The sequence below is a fragment of the Heptranchias perlo genome, chromosome 24 (assembly GCF_035084215.1).
Source record: "Heptranchias perlo isolate sHepPer1 chromosome 24, sHepPer1.hap1, whole genome shotgun sequence".
NCBI classification, from domain to species: domain Eukaryota; kingdom Metazoa; phylum Chordata; class Chondrichthyes; order Hexanchiformes; family Hexanchidae; genus Heptranchias; species Heptranchias perlo.
The window spans coordinates 8,081,652-8,106,264 of NC_090348.1; the positions used below are offsets into that span (position 1 = coordinate 8,081,652).

The 24,613-nt window shown below is 43.3% G+C and overlaps 1 protein-coding gene across 9 annotated transcripts in view; it reads left to right on the top strand.

Annotated features, from left to right (window-relative positions):
- The first annotated feature begins 594 nt into the window (after window positions 1–594).
- The window catches only part of c2cd5 (C2 calcium dependent domain containing 5), a 97,366-nt gene continuing 73,347 nt past the window's right edge, over window positions 595–24,613 (top strand). For all 9 annotated transcript variants that reach the window (XM_068004710.1, XM_068004711.1, XM_068004713.1 and 6 more), the window contains exons 1-4: window positions 595–885; window positions 6,223–6,324; window positions 8,524–8,610; window positions 18,691–18,862. In XM_068004710.1, the coding sequence (XP_067860811.1) occupies window positions 6,235–6,324; window positions 8,524–8,610; window positions 18,691–18,862 (349 nt within the window). In that variant the 5' untranslated portion in view covers window positions 595–885; window positions 6,223–6,234. The remainder of the gene's footprint in view (window positions 886–6,222; window positions 6,325–8,523; window positions 8,611–18,690; window positions 18,863–24,613) is intronic.

Here is a 24,613-nt window from a genome sequence, read left to right on the forward strand (position 1 = left end):
AATGCTCAGTCGTTGAGTATATTCAAGACTGAGATCGATAGATTTTTGAACTCTAAGGGAATCAAGGGAATATGGGGATCGGGCGGGAAAGTGAAGTTGAGGTTGAAGATCAGCCATGATCTTATTGAATGGCGGAGCAGGCTCGAAGGGCCGTATGGCCAACTCCTGCTCCTGTTTCTTATGTCCTTAACTCTGGTAGTCTTCCCGCTGCTTATTCGCCCTATCGTTGGCTTGGAGGGGGTGATGATGGAGCCAAGTGGTATGAGTCCCAGCCCATCTCTACCGTTCCAGGCCCCATCAACGCGCCCGCCAGACCAACCATCAACGGCGTGCCCTGGAGCTGCCTGGCTCAAGAAGGGGAAATAACAGAATCCGCCAAGGAGGGTTGACTCGCTCCCAGTCACCCCTCCATCTTTGCTTCCAACGGGTAATAGAGCATGGCCCCATAGTGTGTCAATGGATCTGCAGTCAGTCAGTCTCCATTCCCTGTTCATGTCTGGGGCACTGAAGCTCAAGCAGAGGTCACGTGACCTCCCCCCCCTCATTGTGAACAAGACAGCGGTCAACCCGGAAGTGAAGACCCGCGTATGACGCCGGAAGTAATTGGTGCGAAGTGACTGAGGCGCTGGAGCTCTGCGAAAAAAAAACCCTAAATAATAATAATAATAATTAATAATAATAAGAGGGAAAGAAACAAAGAGATTTAAACGGGAGAATCGGGCCTGGCTCTCAGCGCACCGAGCTCGGGCCCCAGCGGCAGTTGCTTTCCAACCCGTGAGGCGCGGGGCCTACTCGCGCTCCATGCCTCGCCCCGGGTTATGGGTGAAGATGCGGATCGCGGGGGTGTGAGCTGTGCCGGGGCGGCGGCCCGTGTCCCGGGGCCTGGTTCGTACTCATTCTCTTCCGACAAGCAGTTTAAAGAGAGAGGCGGCGGTTCTCACACACACACACACACACACACAGAGCGGGCAGCGCAGGACCAGGGCTCCGAGGCCCAAATCACCGTGTCCTTGCGGTGCTCGGCAACTGGGACCTTAATCCCCAAGTGATGGTTTGTGGGGAGGAACTTGAGTCCCTTTAACCTTGTAATTTACTGCGCCGTGTGTTACAGTCATTGGTGGCCGGGCCTATATATTGGATAATAAACACCGCAGCCTTCCTCCCCCATGGTGCAATCTAGGCTTTTTCCTGGACTGCTCAGATTTATTTTCTTATCTCCTTTTCCCCTCCTGTTATCCTTTGGTTTTCAGTGCACCTCTTTGCAGTTCAGTTCCATAGCACTGTTTCGAAGAAGAGCAGGGGAGTTCCTCCCAGTGCCCTGGCCAATATTTATCCTTCAGCCAACACCCAAACAGGAGATCTGGTCATTACCTCATCGCTGTTTGTGGGATCTTGCTGTGCGCAATTTGGCTGCCAGCGCTTGCCACATTACAACACTTCAAAAAGTACTTAATTGATTGCATAGCGCTTTGGGAAGTCCTGAGGTTGTGAAAGGTGCTGTATAAATACAAGTTCTTTCTTTCTAAAGATCGTATAAACTAAGTCAAAACAATTTGGGTAATATAAGGCATTGGGACAGGAGGAGGCCACTCAGCTCCTCAAGTCTGTTCTGCCATTCAATTAGATCATGGCGGATCTGCACCTCAACTCCATTTTCCCACCGTTGCTCCATGTACTTGAATATCTTTACCTAATAAAAATCTATCTCAGTCTTGAAAGCTCAAATTGACCCAGCATCCACAGCCTTTTGGGGGGAACCGAGTTCCAGATTTGCACTACCCTTTTTGTGAAGAAGTGCTTCCTGATTTCACTCCTGAATGGCCTGGCTCTAATGTTGAGATTATGCCTCCTTGTTCTGGATTCTCGGGCGTGCATACATTGTATGTTTTGTCAGAAGTGACAGACTAGTTTGGTGTTTAGCAAAATTTAGTGCAGTAACCAAGCATAGGCACTTCAAAAAAAAATACCAACTGGTTTTCTTTTATCCTTTCCCAAAGGTTGGCAACTTGTGTTGGAGTATGATCCCCCAGATGACGATTGCTCTTTGGTTCCATGGTTACTGGGTACCAGTGCCTTTGTTTTAAATGTTTGAGCCTACGTTGTGAATGTATCTGACCAGGGTGAACACAGCAACACATCTGAGCCTGACTTGTCCCTGTACATTAACTTTTCAGAATACCATTGGGTAGTGATCAGGAGTAAGATCCCTGCTGACCTTTTTCTCCATAGCCCAGGACTGCTGGTGCCAATTTTAGCACACCTATGACCATCATAGTTGATCTGCTAATTGTTTGTAGAGCTCGGATCAACGCAAGGTCCTTGCTGTGGGTTTGGTTTAAAAGATCTGACTTTGTTTGTTATTGCCTTCAAGTTCTCATTTATGTTTATACAGTAATAATGATTGGTACTGAAATATGTCACAGGTTGGATTGAAGTAGATTGAACCTAATTTCAGCGCAGATTAAACAGACTTCACATTTTGTAATGCCAGTTACAACCGGTACAGGGCAGAATATTTCTATGGAAGTTTCTGGAGAATGAGGAATGAAGTATTTACCCATAGAACACCTGTCTGCTTTGTAACTTTAATCAAAGTGGGAAGGAGGGGTGGAAGTTGACTGAAAGTCTGTTCATAGGATTGAAAATGTGAACAGTGATTCAGCAGACATGTTGCAAGCGCTCTTTTTGCCCCAAGTTGCTTGAGCTTGTTCGTTCCACTGAAATAAGGGTTCTGCTAAGGAGCCAAAAATAGAGGATTCTTGAAACTTAAAATTGATTGTACTTAGCCATGGATTCACCATGACTATGAACAATCCACCCTTTTATTAAAAATCTAACAGTATTGTTCATTAGCAGCCAAGTTGCAGTTGTAAAGTGCCTTTAATATAGTGCTTCACGGATTGGTGTAAGGAAAATAGCCGGCAAGCCAGCAAAGGAAAGGCTAGGAGGGTGACTGTAGGCTTTGTTGTGTAGACTGCTTTTGAGAAGGTATTTATGGAAGGAATTCCAAAGAGTAGGACCCAGTTGACAGATGGCTCTGCTGCCAATGGTGGGGGAATGGGGATGTGCAAAAGTGCACTTATTAGGGGTTTAATAATGTTTTGTGAAGATGTACATACAAACATATGAAATTGATAATGTCAATTACAGTGACTTATTATGACTTCTTATATACTTTTGCAAGAGTATTCAGTGCAACAATGCATTTTCACAGTTAAAACAGCTCTCCAAATATCCTGTAAGGCTCTACATGTGAGATATTAAAATCCTAAGGAGCTAGGACATTGGTCATGGGCACATGATGTGCATTGTTGACTGGATAGATGAGTCAAACCGTACAGCCTCTTTCAGGAGTGAAATCAGGAAGCACTTCTTCACAAAAAGGGTAGTGCAAATCTGGAACTCTGTTCCCCCCAAAAGTGATACATGTATTAGATCCCATGACCTTTTAAACAGCAATCCTAGCATTGCCTTAGGTTTTGGAGTAAAGCTGTTTACATAGCAAAAAAAAATGTAGTTCTTTGGCACGCTGCCTTCAAATTTACAAGTTATGCTTCCAACTTGCAACCACTAAAGTTTCTGTGAACTATTAATATAGCACATGCAGTCCCCAAATCTGTCAGAACCAGCAATCATATTTGTATCCCCATATCTAAACAGAAAGCATGATCAAAGATAGCAGTAATAAAAACACTTGACATTTTCTTTTGGTATTATGTAAACAGATACAAGTTTGGACAGGTGCAAAAAGTAAACCATCGTTCCAGCTAACAAAACTCAGTTGCACCTGTAACTTGCGTTTGTGATTTATTCTCCGTAAACCTTTGGAATATGACGTGTGTCTTCCATGTAAATGTAATCATACTTGAATATATTTCTATGTGCCACATTTATATATTAGAAATCTTGTTTGTCCACAAATTTGATCATGCTTTTCTGTTCATATTTACCATTTTAAATTGCTATGGTCACTAGGGGGCTCTGTGGAGTGAGTTGAAGTCCTCCAATTCCCTGGCCATGTTGAATATAAAAAAACTTAATATTAATTAACTGTTAGCAATGTCACAGGCAATTTTTTAGTGTTTATTCAGTTTCTTTCCCACACACATTGCATATTCATTGACAGCTCCATTCATTATCAACAGTATTCAAAAGCTCCAAAAAGATACAGTAACATCAAATATTTCAAAATTGTTTTGTATACTGCATGCTTATTTTTTCAGAGCAGCACACCAGGTATAGAAGCTACATTCCTAATGTCAATATAGCGCACATCACCTGTTTCAAGACGATTGCTCGATAACTTGCTTATTTATCTTTAGCCTGGAACATAGAAATGTACAGCACTGGAAGAGACAGTTGTCTTTCTGGCCCAAACCAATGTGTAGGAAATATCATATCCCACAATACCCATCTCTCAAATGTTTCCCCAGGTTCATATCCATCTCTCTGTGTCAGCACATCCAAGAATCACCCCCTGCTGCCTCTCTTAGCCTGCTATTACATGCAATCACCTGCTTATTTTCTTTTAACTATCTGACTATATATGAATGCAGCAGGAAGTGCTATATTTAATGTTACATTGGTAATTTCCAAACTAATTAAAGGGATTCATTCGTTACAAAGTTAGTGTAGAACAGGCCTATTCTCAGTAGCTAGCTATTAATAATCCGCTAGCTGCTTTGGAGCATAAGATTTTTATCACAAGTAGTGATAATATTAGGATTTATAGCAATGTTTGTGTATTATAATATACTTGCATCTTTTTCCTTATATATACAGTACCCACAGCAACATATGAAAGCATGGGATCAGGTGCCATATGTTTTCAAGACATCAAACTGTACCCTCTCCCACTACCCTTGATCCTAATCTTTTCACCTTGCGATCTGACACAAAGCCCTGAATAAGCCAGCACTTTAGCTCAACAGTGGGAAGACTGAAGCCATTCTGTTTGACTCCTGCCAGAAACTTTGCACCTTAGCCATTGATTCCTACTCTGTCTTTAGCTGCTCACTCAAACTGAATCAGAAAGTACGCAGCCTCAGTTGCCTGTTTGACACCGAGTTTCAAACCCCACATCCAGGTCATCGCGGAGCCCACTTAATTCCACCTTGGGTACATTGACCACCTACACCTCTTCCTTACCCATGCTGCTGTTGAAACCTTCAACTGTACCGTCACCATCTCAGGGCTCTTTTTCTTTGCCACCCTCCCCAACTCCTGCCGACAATCTCCGAATCACACCGAACTCTGCAGCGTGTATCTTACCACACCCTTCATCCCTGGCTACATGTCCTCCCGCCCATCAATTTCAAAATCTCTATTCTTGATTTCAAGTCCGTTCATGGCTTCACAATACCTTGCCTTTGCAACCTTCTCCAGCCTGCATGCTTCATTCTTGTGACTTTGGTCAGCATGTTCCTCTCCACCATCCATGGCATTGTCTTCAGCCACCATGTCCCTGTGCTTGAAATTCTTTTCCTACACCTACACCTCGCTACTTCAGTAAGCCTTCCCAGAACTCTGCTCTTTGTGCCTTATTTCCCCTCTCCCACAGTCTGCTTCATGTCCATTGCTGCCCCCCTTGTAATGCACCTTGAGATGTTTTGTTATATGATTTATGGTATGCAGACACGAGTTGTAAATGCTCTGATTGCACGCAACACTACTTGGAGCTTTTGAAGATAAAACCAGTACTTGAAGGGCGCGTATTCAGAAAATCATGAAATAAAAACAAAATGAAATATTTGTGTGTTCTATAATTTGCCTCGGATAACTACTGTATCAAACCTTTTTGAATTGCTGATTCGTTTTTTGTATGGACAAATTTTACTTTACTTTTGGGTTAGCCATTTTCAATGAATTTCAGGAAATATTCACAATAATGGTACAGCGATAGGCTAAAGTTTCTTTTGAAATAAGTCGTATTAGGCTATATGCACATACTGATGTATTTTCAATATTAATAAATGGGACTTAAGGTACATCCTCCCCCACTCTTCCCCCTTGGAAATGCCAGTGGAGGAATGAGGGATCAGATATCATTCAGTATCTTCTATTATTGGGAGCTGTAAAAATTGACCCCATTCTGTCAAATGCTTCTGTGTTTGAGCTGCTGTTGGTTTAACACTGATCGCAAGATTTAGGTTCTCTTTCTGAATTAAAATAAGTGGAGATTTATCAGAAACGGCCAAGTAACTATCCTTTATTTCCTTGCAGCAAAGACTAGCAATGCCGGGGAAGCTGAAAGTCAGGATTGTGGCAGGTCGTCACCTGCCGGTTATGGACAGGGCCAGTGACCTGACGGATGCATTTGTAGAGGTTTGTACAAATTAACACAGTTGCTTATATTGGATTCCAGTTCGCATTTACCAACACATGGTGTGGTGGAGTGACGGGGTGCAGATGTGACCTCCACTTGGTGAATTTGCAGTTTTCAGCTGTACTGTTGTAGGAGATGACTGGAGGGAGGTGTACAGCGGTGTTCCCCAAGGGTCGGTGCTGGGACCACTGCTTTTCTTGATCTATATTAATGACTTGGACTTGGGTGTACAGGCACAATTTCCAAATTTGCGGATGACACAAAACTTGGAAGCGTAGTGAACAGTGAGGAGGATAGTGATAGACTTAAAGAGGATATAGACAGGCTGGTGGCATGGGCGGACACGTGGCAGATGAAATTTAACACTGAAAAATGCGTGATGATACATTTCGGTAGGATGAATGAGGAGAGGCAATATAAACTAAAGGGCACAATTCTAAAAGGGGTACAGGAACAGAGAGACCTAGGGGTATATGTACACATCATTGAAGATGGCAGGGCAGGTTGAGAAAGCGGATAAAAAAGCATACGGGATTCTGGGCTTTATAAATAGAGGCATAGAGTATAAAAGCAAGAGAGTCATGATGAACCTTTATAAAACACTGCTTCGGCTACAACTGGAGTATTGTGTCCAGTTCTGGGCACCGCACTTTAGGAAGGGTGTGAAGGCCTTAGAAAGGGTGCAGAACAGATTTACTAGAATGATTCCAGGGACGAGGGACTTTAGTTACGTGGATAGAGTGGAGAAGCTGGGGTTGTTCTCCTTGGAACAGAGAAGGTTGCGAGGAGATTTGATTGAAGTATTCAAAATGATGAAGGGTCTAGACAGAGTAGATAGAGAGAAACTGTTCCCATTATCGGAAGGGTCAAGAACCAGAGGACACAGATTTAAGGTGATTGGCAAAAGAACCAAAGGTGACATGAGGAAAAACCTTTTTACACAGCGAGTGGTTGTGATCTGGAATGCACTGCCAGAGGGTGTGGTTGAGGTAGATTCAATCATGGCTTTCAAAAGGGAACTGGTTAAATACTTGAAAGGAAAAAATTTGCAGGGCTACGGGGATAGAGCAGGGGAGTGGGACTAGCTGGATTGCTCTTGCATAGAGCGGGCATGCATTTGATGGGCCAAATGGCCTCCCCTTCCGTGCTGTGACCATTCTTTGATTCTAGATGACAGTAGGTGAGCATCAGTTGCAAAAAGTGCAGAGTTGTGGAATGCAAAGCTGAGAAGAGGAAAGAAAAAGTAACCAAGAGGCAGTGCAACAAATAAGAAAGAAACACAGCCGAATATTCTCTAAGTCAGCTGGGCAAGAAACCCGCCAGTAATTTTGCAAGATGTCAGCTATGGCTCAGTTGGTAGCACTCTCGTCTCTGCCAGAAGGTCGTGGGTTCAGGCCCCGCTCCAGAGACTTGAGGATGTAATTTAGGCTGACACTTCAGTGCAGTACTGAGGGCGCGCTGCACTGTCAGGGGTGACTTTCTTTCCTGCTACGCGTGAAAATTGGTCGCAATATGAAGAGACCCTCCAAACGAATGCAATTGAATGATACTCACACTTAAAAGTTGAGGGCGTGGCCAGTTTTGTGGGTGGATTTTCGTTCAGGCGGAGAGTTTGATGGATGGTGGCAAAAGATCAAGGACACCAGTGCATTGTGTGTAACTCACTTATACCCAAAATTCCAGGATCTTTTAAGCCACATAACCAATTATGTGGCTTAAAAGATGGTGAAATTTTGGGCATGAGCGATTTGCGCCCAAATTACACGTGACTCTGGGCGCAAATAAGAAGGAAACTCCGGGCCCGGAGTTCCTCCATTGTCCCTTAACCAATTAAAGTAAAAACAGATTATCTGGTCATTTATTTCTTTGCTGTTTGTGGGACCTTGCTGTGCACAAATTGTCTGTTGCATTTCCTTACATTACAACAGTAACTCCACTTCAAAAGTACTTCATTGGCTGCAAAACACTTTGGGACATTTTAAGTTTGTGAAAGGTGCTATATAAATGCAAGCTCTTTTTTTCTATTTCATAATTAATGGATCATTTGCCACCTTTTGTAAGCACAGTTTCTGCCTGCGAATAGAGGCAAAATTGATGCCTGGGGAAAAGTCTGTGGTCCAAATGTTCCTGCTGATTAAAGAAGAGCATGGCGGTTAAAAGGAAATATATAATGCTCGCTGTAACTTTGTTTCTTGCAGGTAAAATTTGGTAATACAACATTTAAGACTGATGTGTTCCCCAAATCTCTCAACCCTCAGTGGAATTCGGATTGGTTTAAATTTGAGGTAAGATTCAGATCAGCTTATATCATACCATAAGGTAAGGCAAAATAAAATTTGACTGAGACGGTTGAATATGCATTTTGTACTTGGTACGGTGAATCACAAATTAAGGTTCAGAGGCTAAGGCAGCAAAGAGATAAATTGCATTATATTTCTGTTACTGAGTTAAAATGGATTTCAGGTCAAGGCAACATGGACACTTTTTGGTCAGTAAGGGAAAAATGTTACTTAATGTGCATTCCTGAAAGAAAAGTGACATTTCACGTACAGTGAGTGAGTGTGAAGCTTGGAATTTGATATGTCATTCCAAACACTGCAAAGTCAGCAACTTTGTTCATAATTTCAGTACTTTGGTTACACAGCCAGGGAGTCATGGAGCCTAAGTCTTTCTTTTTAAAAAAAGAGAAAAACTACAAAATGATGGTTAAAAAGGATAAATCCTAGAATAGAAAGCAGACACTCTATCCTGAGATGGAAAGTGATTAGAAGACGAGAGAAAAATATTACAATCAAGTACTGAAGTGCTGACAGCTGTTTGATTTTAAAAAAGATAGAGCTCCTAGATAAATATTTTTGGGACTCAAATACTGAAAGGTCAGTTAACAGTTAAACTGAAAATTTAATTTTTATTCAAGACAGTTTTTATGTTGCACTGAAGTAAAGCCCGTAGTTTACTGGAAGTACATAAATATAATTTCTACCACGTTACCTTTTATCCTGTTCATCTGCCAGATTTTTTGCAGGATAAAGTCCTGCACAGGACATTGCCTTATTGCACAAAGTTTTCTGTATTTCATTTCCATTTCTTTAGCTATCTGCTCTCTGTTTGTCTTCCTTACAGAACCTAGTGCTTTGCAATACCATACATGTAAGAACAATATGTGGGTACTGGGGGTAGAAGAATTAGGCTGGATTCCCTCCATTAGGATAGATAGTCCCATTGTACAAGAAGTAAAATACCGTAAGGGATCTCACTGGAAATTTTTGGCTGGGAAATTTTCTTGTGCCAAAATGTAACCATAGATTGTGATTGATCCACTTGTCTTCCACCCACTCTCTTCTACTGTCCCACCTGTTTTCTTTCTGTTGTGCACTCTATTGTTATAATTTTCCTGTAGTGAAATTCATACTAATTCACACAACACTACCAACATAGCACATTACCAACTATGCCTAATTCCCAACAAGTTGTTTAGGTTTATAATTTTCTATTTTAATGGTTGATTGAAAGTAGCTAAATATTAATGTACACAAAAAAGGAGGGAGAGTAAATCTATGGTCACAAGAAAATCATACATTTTTTCTGATTTTGAAGTTGGAAGGACCAGTAATCTAGGTGGGGAAAAAGCTGATAGCAAATTGTGCAAGTGTTTGCATGAACCAGGAAAATGCTAAGTCTTACTGGTGCAGAAATAAAGATAAACAGAAAATTCAAGTGTGAGCCAGATTGAAAGCTAGAATTGTTTGTGTAATCTTGCAAGTGTTTGGAGAACACACAGTCTATCATGCTGCTTTCATCCTTATTTCCCTCATGCATAATTTAATATATTGTGGATAACTTGTAAAATCACCGAGTGACGTGTACTGTGGGTTGTGGTTAAATGCTAGGTATGTAATTGGCAACCATTCTATAAATGTATAATAAATATGTTTGAATTAGAAATATAGAAATGTGCAGAACCAGAAGAATGTGTTTCAGTCTGAGAATCAGACTTACGCATGCGTAGAAATTTGGCACATGGATAGGGTGTGGCATTCTAACAATTGCAGGCAAAAGTGTAGTTGGTAACTTCTTTCAGCTGACAGCTCTGGGAGAAATAACTTTGCACCCAGGCTTTTGAGAGAGGGTGAGGCATCTAAGTAAAAATACTAATGAAGATATTGTGCACAAAACACAGTTTTATAGGTAAGTTTAAGCATGTAATTGTGAAATATGTAATTCTACATTATTACTGCTCAATCTTCCGTGACACTGTACACAAAGTCAAAACCAGGTGAAGTGGGGTTAGTATATGGGGGAATAATTGGATCATTTTAAAGTAATACATTCTGTCCTTACTTTCATATAAAAGATTTTATGTTCTTTACAGTTAAGTAGCAAAACTTACAACAATTTGGGAAGCAGAGAAGTACAGTTGATTGGAGTGTGGGAGTTTTTGTACTTCACAGGCTGAGGAACTGGAAGACACACAACTGAGGCACTACAGCACCACCATTGGTGGAATGGCATGATTATAGTGTGACAAGTTTACATAGGCAGTTTATATTGCAAATGAGACATAGGAATTTATAATGGGAAAAGTTGACACAAAAGTGTGACAAAAACCTGACAAGAATTCAGGTTTTGTAGATAGGAACTGCATGGAGACATAAGATTTTTAATGTATAGATAGGTGTAAGCAACCTTTATTTTGAACCCTGAACATTTAAGTTTCTGAGGGGAAAAAAATGGTGGATGAAAAGTTTTTAAAAAACTTTTCAGTGATTTGATTGACTCAATTTCTGTTTTTGGTTCAGTTTCTGTTTTAAATTGGTGGATTTTCTTGAGTCTACATGGGGTTCTGATTTGTTACTCATGGATATGAAATGAAATCCAATCATCTGCAAGAAATTTGCTTATAAGAAAGTGTTAAAAAAGCATGTGCTAACTGTACTACTTTCATGGTAACTATGTGTATCCGTTGGTATTGGTTACTGCAGATTGGACGATGTGCTGCTTTATAGAACAATGTTATGCCAAGAAATGCAAAATCTATTATTCTGCTAAGCTAAAGCTGTGTCCCTTTGAGGCCATAAAGTCTAATTGCTCTTGAGATTTACGGTATAAGGTCACAATTCTGCCTTTTATTATGTGATTTGTGAAGTTACACTGTGGTTAGAGAGATTTTAACTTTTCTATCAAATAAAGGCCTTTGTTTGCCCAGATCTTGTGGTGTTTGGGCAGTGTAGAAGGAGCAGTACTCTGCATCTGGCTGTGGCAGTGCTTGATGGTGACACTAGGTTCCTGATGGAGGTATTCAAGAGCCAGTTGGATATATTTTCACAGTGTCTGTTAAAATTGGCCATCTAATCTGATACTTCCTCTGGCCACCTCTGCCTGTGGACTGGTGCCCTTTTACCCTCCTTCCACTGTTCTTTCCTCCCTCCTAACCACATTTTATCTCTCTCTGCCTGACTTCTCTGCCTACCCCTATCCTGAGCACGAGTGGCTTCCCCCACCTTTCTGTTCCTGTGTGCGAGTTCCATTTCCCAGCTCCCCACTTGCCCGATCCACCCTTTCACTTACTATATTCCTGGGCGTGACTCACTTTTTAAAAGTAACATTGAATATTCCTGGGACTTTTTTTTAAAAAGAAAAGGTGAATTGGAAATATAGAATGGTTACAGCATGGAAGGAGGCCATTCGGCCTGTCGAATCAGTGTCAGCTCTTTGCATGAGCAATCCAGCTAGCCCCACTCTCCCGCCCTATCCCCGTAGCCCTGCAAATTTTTTCCCTTCAAGTACTTATCCAATACCCTTTTGAAAGCCATGATTGAATCTGCCTCCACCACCCCCTCAGGCAGTGCATTCCAGATCACAACCACTCATTGTGTTTAAAAAAAAAAGTTTTTTTCTCCTGTCACTTTTGTTTCTTTTGCCAATCACCTTAAATCTATGTCCTCTGGTTCTTGACCCTTCCACCAATGGGAACAGTTTCTCTCTATCTACTCTGTCTAGACCCTTCATGATTTTGAATACCTCTATCAAATCTCTTCTCAATCTTCTCTGCTCTAAGGTGAACAACCCCAGCTTCTCCAGTCTATGCATGTAACTGAAGTCCCTCATACCTGGAATCATTCTAGTAAATCTCTTTTGCACCCTCTCTAAGGCCTTCACATCCTTCCTAAAGTGCAGTGCTCAGAACCGGACACAAAGCTCCAGTTGTGGCCGAACCAGCGTTTTATAAAGGTACATCGTAACCTCCTTGCTTTTGTGCTCTATGCCTCTGTTTATAAAGCCCAGGATACCGTATGATTTCTTAACCGCTTTCTCAACCTGCCCTGCCACCTTCAACGATTTGTGCGCATATACCCCCAGATCGCTCTGTTCCTGCACCCCTTTTAGAATTGTACCCTTTAGTTTATATTGCCGCTCCTCGTTTTCCTACCGAAATGTATCACTTCACACTTTCTACCGTTGAATTTCATCTGCCATGTGTCCGCCCATTCCAACAGCCTGTCTGTGTCCTTTTGTAGTCTATCACTATCCTCCTCACTGTTCACTACACTTCCAAGTTTTGTATCATCTGCAGATTTGGAAATTGTGCCCTGTACACGCATGTCCAAGTCATTAATGTATATCAAAAAAAGCAATAGTCCTAGTACCAACCTTTGGGGAACACTACTGTATACCTCCCTCCAGTCCAAAAAACAACCGTTCACCACTATTCTGTTTCCTATTACTTAGCCAATTTCGTATCTGTGCTGCCACTGCCCCCTTTGTTCCATAGGCTTCAACTTTGATAAAGTGCCGCATAATAGGCTTGTCATCAAACGCCTTTTGGAAGTCCGTATACATCGCATTAATCGCATTGCCCTCATCGACCCTCTATGTTACCTCATCAAAAAACTCAATCAAGTTGGTTGAACACGATTTGCCTTTAACAGATCATGCTGGCTTTTCCTTTATCAATCCCGACTCGTCCAAGTGACAGTTAATTTTGTCCCGGATTATCATTTCCAAAAGTTTCCCCACTACCGAGGTTAAACTGACTGGCCTCTAGTTACTGGGTGTATCCTTACACCCTTTTTTGAACAAGGGTGTAACATTTGCAATTCTCCAGTCGTCTGGCACCACCCCTGTAACTAAGGACAATTGGAAGATTATGGCCAGTACCACTGCAATTTCCACCCTTGTTTCGCTCGGCAACCTAGGATGCATCCCATCCGGACCGGGTGACTTATCTGCTTTAAGTACAGCTAGCCTTTCTAGTACCTCATCTTTATCAATTTTTAGCCCATCCAGTATCTCAACTACCTCTTACTGTGATTTTGGCAGCATCTTCCTTGGTAAAGACAGTTGCAAAGTACTCAGTTAGTACCTCAACCATGCCCTCTGCCTCCATGTGTAGATCTCCTTTCTGGTCCCTAATCGGTCCCACCCCTCCTCTTACTACCCGTTTACTGTTTACATGCCCGTAGAAGACTTTTGATTCCCTTTTATGTTGGCCGCCAGTCTATTCTCATACTCTCTCTTTGCCCCTCTTATTCCCTTTATCAGCCCCTCTAAACTTTGTATATTCAGCCTGGCTCTCGCTCGCATTATCATTCTGACATCTGTCGTACGCCCCTTTTTCCTGCTTCATCTTGCTCTCTATCTCTTTTATCATCCAGGGAGCTCTGGTTTTAGTTGCCCTATTCTTTCTCTTTCGTAGGAATGCGTCTAGACTGTATCCGAACTATCTCCTCTTTAAAGGCTGCCCATTATTCATTTACTGTTTTGCCTGCCAATCTTTTATTCCAATTTACCCGGGCCAGATCTGTTCTCATCCCATTGAAATTGGCCCTCCTCCAATTGAATATTTTTACTGTAGAGTGGTCCTTGTCCTTTTCTATACTAATCTAAGCCTTATGATGCTATGATTGCTGTTCCCTAAATGTTCCCTCACTGACACTTGCTCCACTTGGCCCACCTTATTGTCTGGAACCAGATCCAGCAATGCCTCCTTCCTCGTTGGATCGGAAAGGTACTGGTCAAGAAAGTTTCCCTGAACACACTTCAAAAACTCCCCAACCCTCTTTGTCCTTATACTATTACTATCCCAGTCTATATTTGAATAGTTGAAGTCCCCCATTATCTCTACTCTATGCTTCTTTATGTTCATTGCTGGCAAGGCCAGCATTTATTACCCATCCCTAATTGCCCTTGAGAAGGTGGTGGTGAGCCGCCGCCTTGAACTGCTACAGCTCGTGTACTGATAGGTAGGGAGTTCCAGGATTTTGATCCAGTGACGATGAAGGAATGGCAATATATTTCCAAATCGGGATGTTGTTTGACTTGGAGGGGAACATGTAGGTGGTGGTATTCCCATGTGCCTGCTGCCCTTGTCCTTCTAGGTGGTGGCGGCCGTGGGTTTGAGTGGTGCTGTCGGTGAAGTTTTGGCGAGTTGCTGCGGTGCATCTTGTAGATGGTACACACTGCAGCCACAGTGCGCCGGTGGTGAAGGGAGTGAATGTTTAAGGTGGTGGATGGGCTGCCAATCAAGCGGGCTGCTTTGTCCTGGATGGTGTCGAGCTTCTCGAGTGTTGTTGGAGCTGCAATCATCCTGGCAAGTGGAGAGTTTTCCATCACGCTCCTGACTTGTGCCTTGTCGATGGTGGAAAGGTTTTGGGGAGTCAGGAGGTGAGTCACTTGCTGCAAAATACCCAGCCTCTGATTTGATCTTTTGGCCACAGTATTTATGTGGCTGGTCCAGTTTAGTTTCTGGTCAATGGTGACCCCCAGGATATTGATGGTGGGGTATTTGGCGATGCTAATGCCATTGAATGACAAGGGGAGGTGGTTGGACTCTCTCTTATTGGAGATGGTCATTGCCTGGCGTGAATGTTACTTGCTACTTATCAGCCCAAGCCTGGATGTTGTCCAGGTCTTGCTGCATGCGGGCACGGACTGCTTCATTATCTGAGGGGTTGCGAATGGAACTGAACAATGTGCAGTCATCAGCAAACATCCCCATTTCTGACCTTATGATGGAGGGAAGGTCATTGATGAAGCAGCTGAAAATGGTTGGGCCAAGGACACTGTCCATTGGAACTCCTGCAGCGATGTCCTGGTGCTGAGATGATTGGCCTGCAACAACCACTGCCACCTTCCTTTGTGCTAGGTATGACTCCAGCCACTGGAGAGTTTTCCCTTGATTCCCATTGACTTCAATTTTACTAGGGCTCCTTGCTGCCACACTCGGTCAGATGCTGCCTTGATGTCAAGGACAGTCACTCTCACCTCACCTCTGGAATTCAGCTCTTTTGTCCATGTTTGGACCAAGGCTGTAATGAGGTCTGGAGCTGAGTGGTCCTGGCAGAACACAAACTGAGCATCGGTGAGCAGGTTATTGGTGAGTAAGTGCCACTTGATAGCACTGTCGGCAACACCATCCATCACTTTGCTGATGATTGAGAGTAGACTGATGGGGCGGTAATTGATCAGATTCGATTTGTCCTGCTTTTTGTGGACAGGACACACCACTTTGTTGGGTAGATGCCAGTGTTGTATCTGTATTGGAACAGCTTGGCTCAAGTCTTCAGCACTACTGCTGGGATGTTGTCGGGGCCCATAGCCTTTTCTATATCCAGTGTACTCAGCTGTTTCTTGATATCATGTGGAGTGAATTGAATTGGCCGAAGACTGGCTTCTGTGATGGTGGGGATATGGGAGGAGGCAGAGATGGATCATCCACTCGGCACTTCTGGCTGAAGTTGGTTGCAAACGCTTTTGCCTTGTCTTTGGTACTTATGTGCTAGGCTGTGCCATCATTGAGGATGGGGATGTTCATGTAGCCTACTAGTAGTTTAATTGTCCACCACCATCATTCACAATTGGATGTGGCAGGACTGCAGAGCTTTGATCTGATCCCGTTGGTTGTGGGATCGCTTAGCTTTGTCTATAGCATGCTGCTTCCGCTGTTTAGCATGCATGTAGTCCTGAGTTGCAGCTTCACCAGGTTGGCACCTCATTTTTAGGTACAGCTGATGCTGCTCCTGGTATGCTCTTCTACATTCCTCATCGAACCAGGGTACACCTCTTCCACATCTCTAATTTCCCTGCAAATTTGCTCCTCTATATCCTTCCCACTAGTTGGTGGCCTATAGACTACCCGCAGTAGTGTAATGGCACCTCTCTTGTTTCTTAACTCTAACTAAATAGATTCTGTCCTTGACCCCTCCAGGACATCCTCTCTCTCCAGCACTACAATGTTCTCCTTAATCAATACCGCCACCCCTCTCCTTTCCTTCCTTATCTTTCCTGAACACCTTGTATCCAAGAATATTTCGGAACAATCCTGCCCTTTTTTGAGCCAGGTTTCCGTTATCGCCACAACATCATATTCCCATGTGGCTAATTGCGCCTGCAGCTCACCAACCTTGCTTACTGCGCCACGTGCATTTACATACATGCGGTGTAAACCTATCAGACCTTCTTGTATTCTCTCTTAGTCTGATCCCAAATAATACCATACTATTTCTTACTCTAGTGCTATCTGTCTCTCCCAATCCTTTGTACATCTTGTTTCTCCTTTCCAAAGCTACATCCTGGTGCCCAACCCCCTGCCAAATTAGTTTAAACCCTCCCCCACAGAACTGACGAACCTTCCCACAAGGACATTGGTCCCAGCTCTGTTGAGGTGCAACCCGTTCAGTCTGTACAGGTCCCACTTCCCCCAGAACTGGTCCCAATGCCCCAGGAATCTGAAGCCCTCCCTCCTGCACCATCTCTCCAGCCCTGCATTCATCTGCCCTATCCTCCTATTTCTAAACTCATTAGCGCGTGGCTCCGAGAGTAATCCGGAGATTACTACCTTTTGAGATCCTGTTTACTAATCTCTTTCCGAAATCCCTGAACTCTTCCTGCAGGACCTCATCCCTCTTTGTACGCTATGGACCACGACCTCTGGCTGTTCACCCTCCCCCTTCAGAATATCCTGCAGCTGCTCGATGACATCCTTGACCCTGGCACCAAGGAGGCAACATACCATCCTGGAATCATGTCTGCGGCCGCATAAACGCCTGTCTGTTCCCCTAACTATTGAATCCCCTATCACTATTGCGCTCTTGACCTTTCTCCTTCTTCCCCCCCCCCCCACACCCATCGTACAGCTGAGCCACCCATGGTGCTGTGGACTTGGCTCTGGCTGCACTCCTCAGAGGAGCCCTCTCCCTCACCAGTATTCAGAACATTGAAGGCGAAAACCCTGGAATCATTAAAGAACTAATTAGATGTTAAGAATAGGGGGACTTCACAGTCATTCTGGATGGATGAACTAAGATGGGCTGAATGGCCTTCCTCATCGTAATTACCTTGTGAACAATTAGGCTTTGTGGATTTTAAGGGACACAGCTTCATCATAGCAACAAAACAATACATTCTGAATTATAAGGTATAATGCTGCTGTCCTGATAAAAGAACATATCAGGCTTCTCAACAACAACTGCTTGCATTTATATTGTTCCTTTAACGTAGTAAAATGTCCCAAGTCGCTTCACAGGAGCATTATCAGACAAAATTTGACACTGCGCCACACAAGGAGATATTAGGACAGGTGACCAAAAGCTTGATCAAAGAGGTAGGTTTTAAGGAGTGCCCTAATGGAGGAGAGAGAGTTGGAGAGGCAGAGAAGGAATTCCAGAGCTTGGGGCCTAGATAATGGTGGGAGCGAAGGAAATCAGGAAACCTGGATGAGTGCAGCTCCAACAATATTCAAGAAGCTTGACACCATCCAGGACAAAGAAGCCCGCTTGATTGGCACCCCCTCGCTAAGGCTTCTTCAACAGCACCTCCCAAACCCACGACCTCTATCACCTAGAAGGACAAGGGCAGCAGGCACATGGGAACAACACCACCAACACGTTCCCCTCCAAGTCACACACCATCCCGACTTGGAAATATATCGCCGTTCCTTCATCGTCGCTGGGTCAAAATCCTGGAACTCCCTACCTAGCAGCATTGTGGGAGAACCTTCACCACACGGACTGCAGCGGTTCAAGAAGGCAGCTCACCACCACCTCAAGGGCAATTAGGGATGGGCAATAAATGCTGGCCTTGCCAGTGACGCCCACATCCCATGAACGAATAAAAAAAAAGGAATGAACAACGGGCCAGAATAAAAGGAATGCAGAGTTCTCACAGGAGCTCTGCTTAGTGTGTGACAGAGAAAGAAAATAATTAATTATGTTCTTATAAATTTAACTGAGACCACAATACTTCATGAATATTGCAAAGAGCATATTTAACATTCAGCCTGAAGAAATTGAGTTTAACCACATGAAACACTTAGTGTCTTTTTTGCAGTTCTTGATTAGATTAAATAACTGACATTGTGTTTGCAGGTTGATGATGAAGACTTGCAGGATGAGCCACTACAGATCACGGTTCTGGATCATGATACCTACAGTGCTAATGATGCTATTGGAAAAGTGTACATTGATATTGATCCCTTGCTATCCAATGAAGCTGCAGTTGTTCTGTCTGGCTGGTTTCCAATCTATGACACTATTCGTGGTGAGTATGTTTTTTGACCAGAGGGATAGGAATTCTATTGGCGGTTCCTTTATGTGACGAGGGTCACTGGCAGTATATGTTAATCCTGTCCATCGCAGAGAAAAATTCCTGTTTTCAGTGAGTGCTGCAGAGCGCATGATCCATAGTGCAATACTTCTCAAATACAATGAGTCATGCATATAAAACCCAGGAGGTGAAAATCTGGTTCTTCCCAGACTACATTTGTAATGTAATATCTGTCACTGGTGTGATCGCAGTATTCTGTTTTGGTACGTCCTTGCAGCAATTGCATGCAGATTTGTTCAGCATCACAGACCTTTTCAAATTGATAGCACAAAAAGGAAAAAAAAAGTGGTTATCTCTCTCATGCATTCTTGAAAAACAATTTCAAAGCATCATTCCAGGATAATCCAGAATATCTTTGTTAATGTATATAATGAAAAATCTTTTTCTTAATTTATATTAGACTTAGAAAAATAGCTCACAGATGGAGGAATTTCCAGGGTGTTTCTAATGCAGAGACATGGGGGGCAATTTTAACCCCAAAGAACGTGTGGGTTGTGGTCAGGTGGGAGGTTAAAATAATATATATTGGAAGTGGGGCCAGATCTCTGCTTCAGTGCACCCACTTTCGGGTTTAATCCAGGGTTTTAATCCACGCAACCTAAACCTGGAAGTCCCGTCCCCACTTAATGCCAGGGGCCAGATTATCAAAGAGGCAATTTAGGTCATTTAAACAGTTGAGATAGTTAATTTTTTGTGGATTCTGCAACCAAAATGAATGTAACTTCTCCTGCATGGGTTTCCCATGGCTTCTGAAACACGACATTGGAACGGAGGCGAGATGCAGCTGAAGCTCATTTGGCCCTTCAAACCTGTGATTGACACATCTCAATAAAAGGTCAGGAGTTGCAGCTGGTCACTCAATTCTCTCGGGCAAACGTTTGGCTGGGAGTTCTTTGTTGAGACTGAAAATTCTTGTGTTCAGACAAATTTATCAACATCTTGGAGCCTCTCAAACTGACAAGATCGGGGGTTGCGGGGGTGCAATGGATCTATTCCAGTGTACATCTGAGGGGGAGGAAAATCACCATCCATGGCAGGCATGTTGTGCAGTTCTGGGATCTGTAGGTGCACAAGACAGAGGTGCGCAACAAGGATCTGAAGAACAGCAGAAAGCACACCAACAGCAGGGCCAAGGTTGCAGGAGGCACTACCTACATGAGAGGGTGTATAGGGAAAGGCTGAGCTTCCTTGGACCCCTCTGAGGAGCAGTGCCTACGCCGGCTCAGATTGAGTGGGCAGGTGGTCGCAGACAGCTGCAGTCTCCTTCAGGAAGAGCCGCTCCCTGCTAGATCTGGTGGCCACACATTGCCCGTCGCAGTAAAAGTAACCACTGCACTCAATTTCTTAGCCTCTGGATCCTTTCAGGGCACCACCGGTGACATCTCCAGGGTGTGTCAAGTGTCTGCACGTAAGTGTATAAGGCAGGTGAAGAATGGGTTGTTTGTTAGAGCGTCCGATTACATGAACTCCCCCCCCCGCAATGACAACAGACAGAATGAGCGGGCACTGGGTTTTGACACTCTGGCTGGCTTCCTACGGGTGCAGGGTGCAATCGATTGCACATGTGTGGCAATCCGACGACCACCACATGAACCAGGAGTATTCATTAATTGAACGGTTATCGCTCCCAGCAGTGCTTAGCTGGTGTGTGACCACAAGAGATTTTTCAGGTGTTATGATGCCTTCATTTTGCACCAGTCAAACATTCCACACCTCTTCCAGACAGGAGACAGACTTAAGGGCTGGCTTCTTGGAGACATCGAAACATAGAGAAAATAGGAGCAAGAGTAGGCCATTCGGCCCTTCGGGCCTGCTCCGCCATTCAAAATGATCATGGCTGATCGTCTAACTCAGTACCTTGTTCCCGCTTTTTCCCCATATCCCTTGATCCCTTTACCATTAAGAAATATATCTGTCTCCTTCTTGAATACATCTAATGACTTGGCCTCCACTGCCTTCTGTGGTAGAGAATTCCACAAGTTCACCACCCTCTGAGTGAAGAAATTTCTCCTCATCTCGGTTCTAAATGGCATACCCCATATCCTGAGACTGTGACCCCTGGTTCTGGACTCCCCAGCCATCGGGAACATCCTCCCTGCATCTAGTCTGTCTAGTCCTGTTAGAATTTTATATGTTTCGATGAGATCACCTCTCATTCTTCTAAACTCCAGTGAATATAGGCCTAGTCGACCCAATCTCTCCTCATACATCGGTCCTGCCATCCCAGGAATCAGTCTGGTAAACCTTCGTTGCACTCCCTCCATGGCAAGGACATCCTTCCTCAGATAAGGAGACCAAAAGTGCACACAATACTCCAGATGTGGTCTCACCAAGGCCCTGTGTAACTGCAGTAAGACATCCCTGCTCCTGTACTCAAATCCTCTTGCAATGAAGGCCAACACACCATTCGCCTTCCTAACTGCATGCTGCACCTGAATGCTCGCTCTCAGCAACTGGTGTACAAGGACACCCAGGTCTCGTTGCACCTCCCCTTTTCCCAATCTATCACCATTCAGAAAATAATCTGCCTTTCTGTTTTTACAACCAAAGTGGATAACCTCACATTTATCCATGTTATACTGCATCTGCCATGTTCTTGCCCACTTGCCCAACTTGTCTAAATCACATTGGAGCCTATCTGTGCCCCTCATAATTTTGTACACCTCAATCATGTCCCCCCTCAGCCTCCTCTGCTCCAAGGAAAACAAACCCAATCTTCCCAGTCTCTCTTCATAGCTGAAGCGCTCCAGCCCTGGTAACATCCTGGTGAATCTCCTCTGCACCCTCTCCAAAGCGATCACATCCTTCCTGTAGTGTGGTGACCAGAACTGCACACAGTACTCCAGCTGTGGCCTAACCAGTGTTTTATACATTATTGCATTATCTTTTTTACAAGCCCCCTTATTTCCTTACTTATATTTTGCCCTATAGTGTGGCTACTGTTAGGGGGCCTATATACTACTCCCACCAGTGATTTCTTTCACTTGCTATTTCTTACCTCCACCCAAATTGATTCGACATCTTGATCTTCTGAGCCAAGATCGTTTCTCACTATTATACCAATTTCATCCTTTATGAACACAGCTACCCCACCACCTTTACTCTTTTTCCTGTCCTTCAGAAATGTTAAATAACCCTGAATATTTAGCTCCCAATCTTGGTCACATTGCAACCATGTCTCTGTAATGGCCACGAGATCATACCCATATGTTTCTATCTGTGCCGTCAACTCATCTATCTTATTACGAATGCTGTGCGCATTCAGATAAAGAACCTTTAATTTTGTCTTTTTACCATTCTTTCCTACCCCGGCCCCATTTGCTAGTGCACTTTTATGTTTGTACGCTCTGTCCCTCCCTGACACACTCTGTTTATCATTACCCCCATCACTTTCCTGTACTACTTCTTGTCTTTTCTCTTTATCAATCTAAACTTCGCCCCACCTGAGCCCTCCCTCTATTTAGTTTAAAGCCTTCTCTACCACCCTAGTTATTCAGTTCACCAGAATACTGGTCCCAGCATTGTTCAGGTGAAGCCCGTCCCAACGGAACAGCTCCCTCTTTCTCCAGTACTGGTGCCAGTGCCCCATGAATCGAAACCCACTTCTTCCACACCAATCTTTGAGCCACGCATTCATCTCTCTGATCTGATTTACCCTGTGCAAATTTGCTTGTGGCTCAGGTAATAATCCGGATATTATCACCTTTGTGGTTCTGCTTTTTAATTTAGTCCCTAGCTGCTCAAACTCCCTCAGCAGAACCTCTTAGGTACCAACGACGTCGGTAGGACTATGTCGTTGGTACCTACGTGGACCACGACAACTGGATCCTCCCCCTCTCACTCCAAGTTTCTCTCCAGCCCTGAGGAGATGTCCTTAACCATGGCACCAGGTAGGCAACACAGCTTTCGGGACTTTCGCTCTTGGCTGCAGAGAACAGTGTCTATCCCTCGAACTATACTGTCGCCTACTACAACCACATTCCTTTTTACTCCCCCCACTTGAATGGCCTCCTGAACCACAGTGCCGTGGCCAGTTTGCTCATCCTCCCTGCACTCCTCCACTCCAAATATCTCCTTTGGCTCGACATCTGTGATTTTGATTACGTCTCTGTGAAGCTCATTAAGACAGTTTTTTACTTTAAAGGTGCTATATAGATGTTTTAAAATTGGAACAATAACTTACAATGTATATTACTGAGTTTCTTTATCATTCAGAACTCACCAGTTTTTTTGAAAATAATGTAAAAATCTCAATTGTCAAATATTTTCTCTTCCCCCCCCCCCCCCCCCCCCCGCCTTGAGCAGAACCTCCATGCCTCAAAATGGCTGAGATCAGAAATGCATGGGGAGGGGGTGATTCAGTGCTTTAGTACACTATGGTAGTGGACAAAAGTTCTGCACTAGTGGACTACATCTTTAAATATGCCTTCTACCACAGTCCTGTCTCTGGGTGGAAACAGCAATTCAGTATTTAATTTTTCAAGCACCCACAGCCATCATTTCATTGAAGCTTTTTGTGTATGGTATTTCTGTTTAATATAGCAAAGGTTTGAATGTGAACTTTAAAATGGCCTGTAAATCAAATTCATGCATGTAGCATAATATAGCTGGCATTAGAACAGCTTAATTAACCTTGTGGATCCTTGAATCCAGAAATCACCTGATAAAAGAATGAAAAAATGCTACAGGCACTGATTTGTATTAAGCTGCTTTACTTATTACCCACTTTTGAGTGCAGCATGAGGGTTTCTGTGCCAAATTTAGTAGTTCAGTTTTATCCCAGAAATCTTGCAAATTAATTGTTCCTTTAATCTCGTGCATTTCTTTAACTCTCAAACATTAATCCAATGTTGGAAAGCCATTCAGAATTTTTTTCAATTGTTCTATGACCAAAAAAAAACGTATTTAGAAAAGAAGAAAGGACATTCAATGGTCCAAGTGTTAATCACTTTTTGATGGCACAGCAAGAATTTCCCAGCGAAAACCCTATCGTAAGCTAGTGAAGGCTTAATTTACAAACTGTAAAATCTCTGGACTTGCCACTTTCACCTGACAAATAAAGCAGTTCCTAGAATTGAGCTTTGAAGCTTCTTTTGACCCAGAATCATCAAAGGTTTTGGTTGTCATTTTTTGCTGGAAGTGGTTGTTGGAAAGGAATCAAAATCAATAAAACCTGATCAGTGCTGAAGGAAGGAGGAGGGGAAGGAACGTTGCAACAGACCTTTGAAACTGGATCTTGAACGATAGTGGAATGAGTAGTTTTTATATTTTTTGCAATCCTGCTTTCAGTTTTAAACACAATGAAACCAGTCAGGAAATCTGCAAGTGAAAGTTGTGATTCCTGCATTTGGGAAAGCTCTGGTTCTTTGTTGATGAAATTATTTCATCTGGTAAACTTATTCACAAGTATTTCAATTTTTATAAGTAAGAAAATTTGAACTTTTGGAAAGCATAGTAGGAGCACTGATCTGGAAAATACTACACAGTCCATCTGCCAGCCTCTCAATTGCTCCACTCTCTCAAAAAACAGTTCTGTAATCCAATAATATTTTACTACAGTAGTATGGTTTTCATTTTGATCACACGAAAATAACCTACTGTATAGAGGCTTGGAATTTGCTAGGTTTGGAAAATAACCAAATGGCAAAAGTGAAACTTGGCACCAACTTTGAGCATAAATGTTTG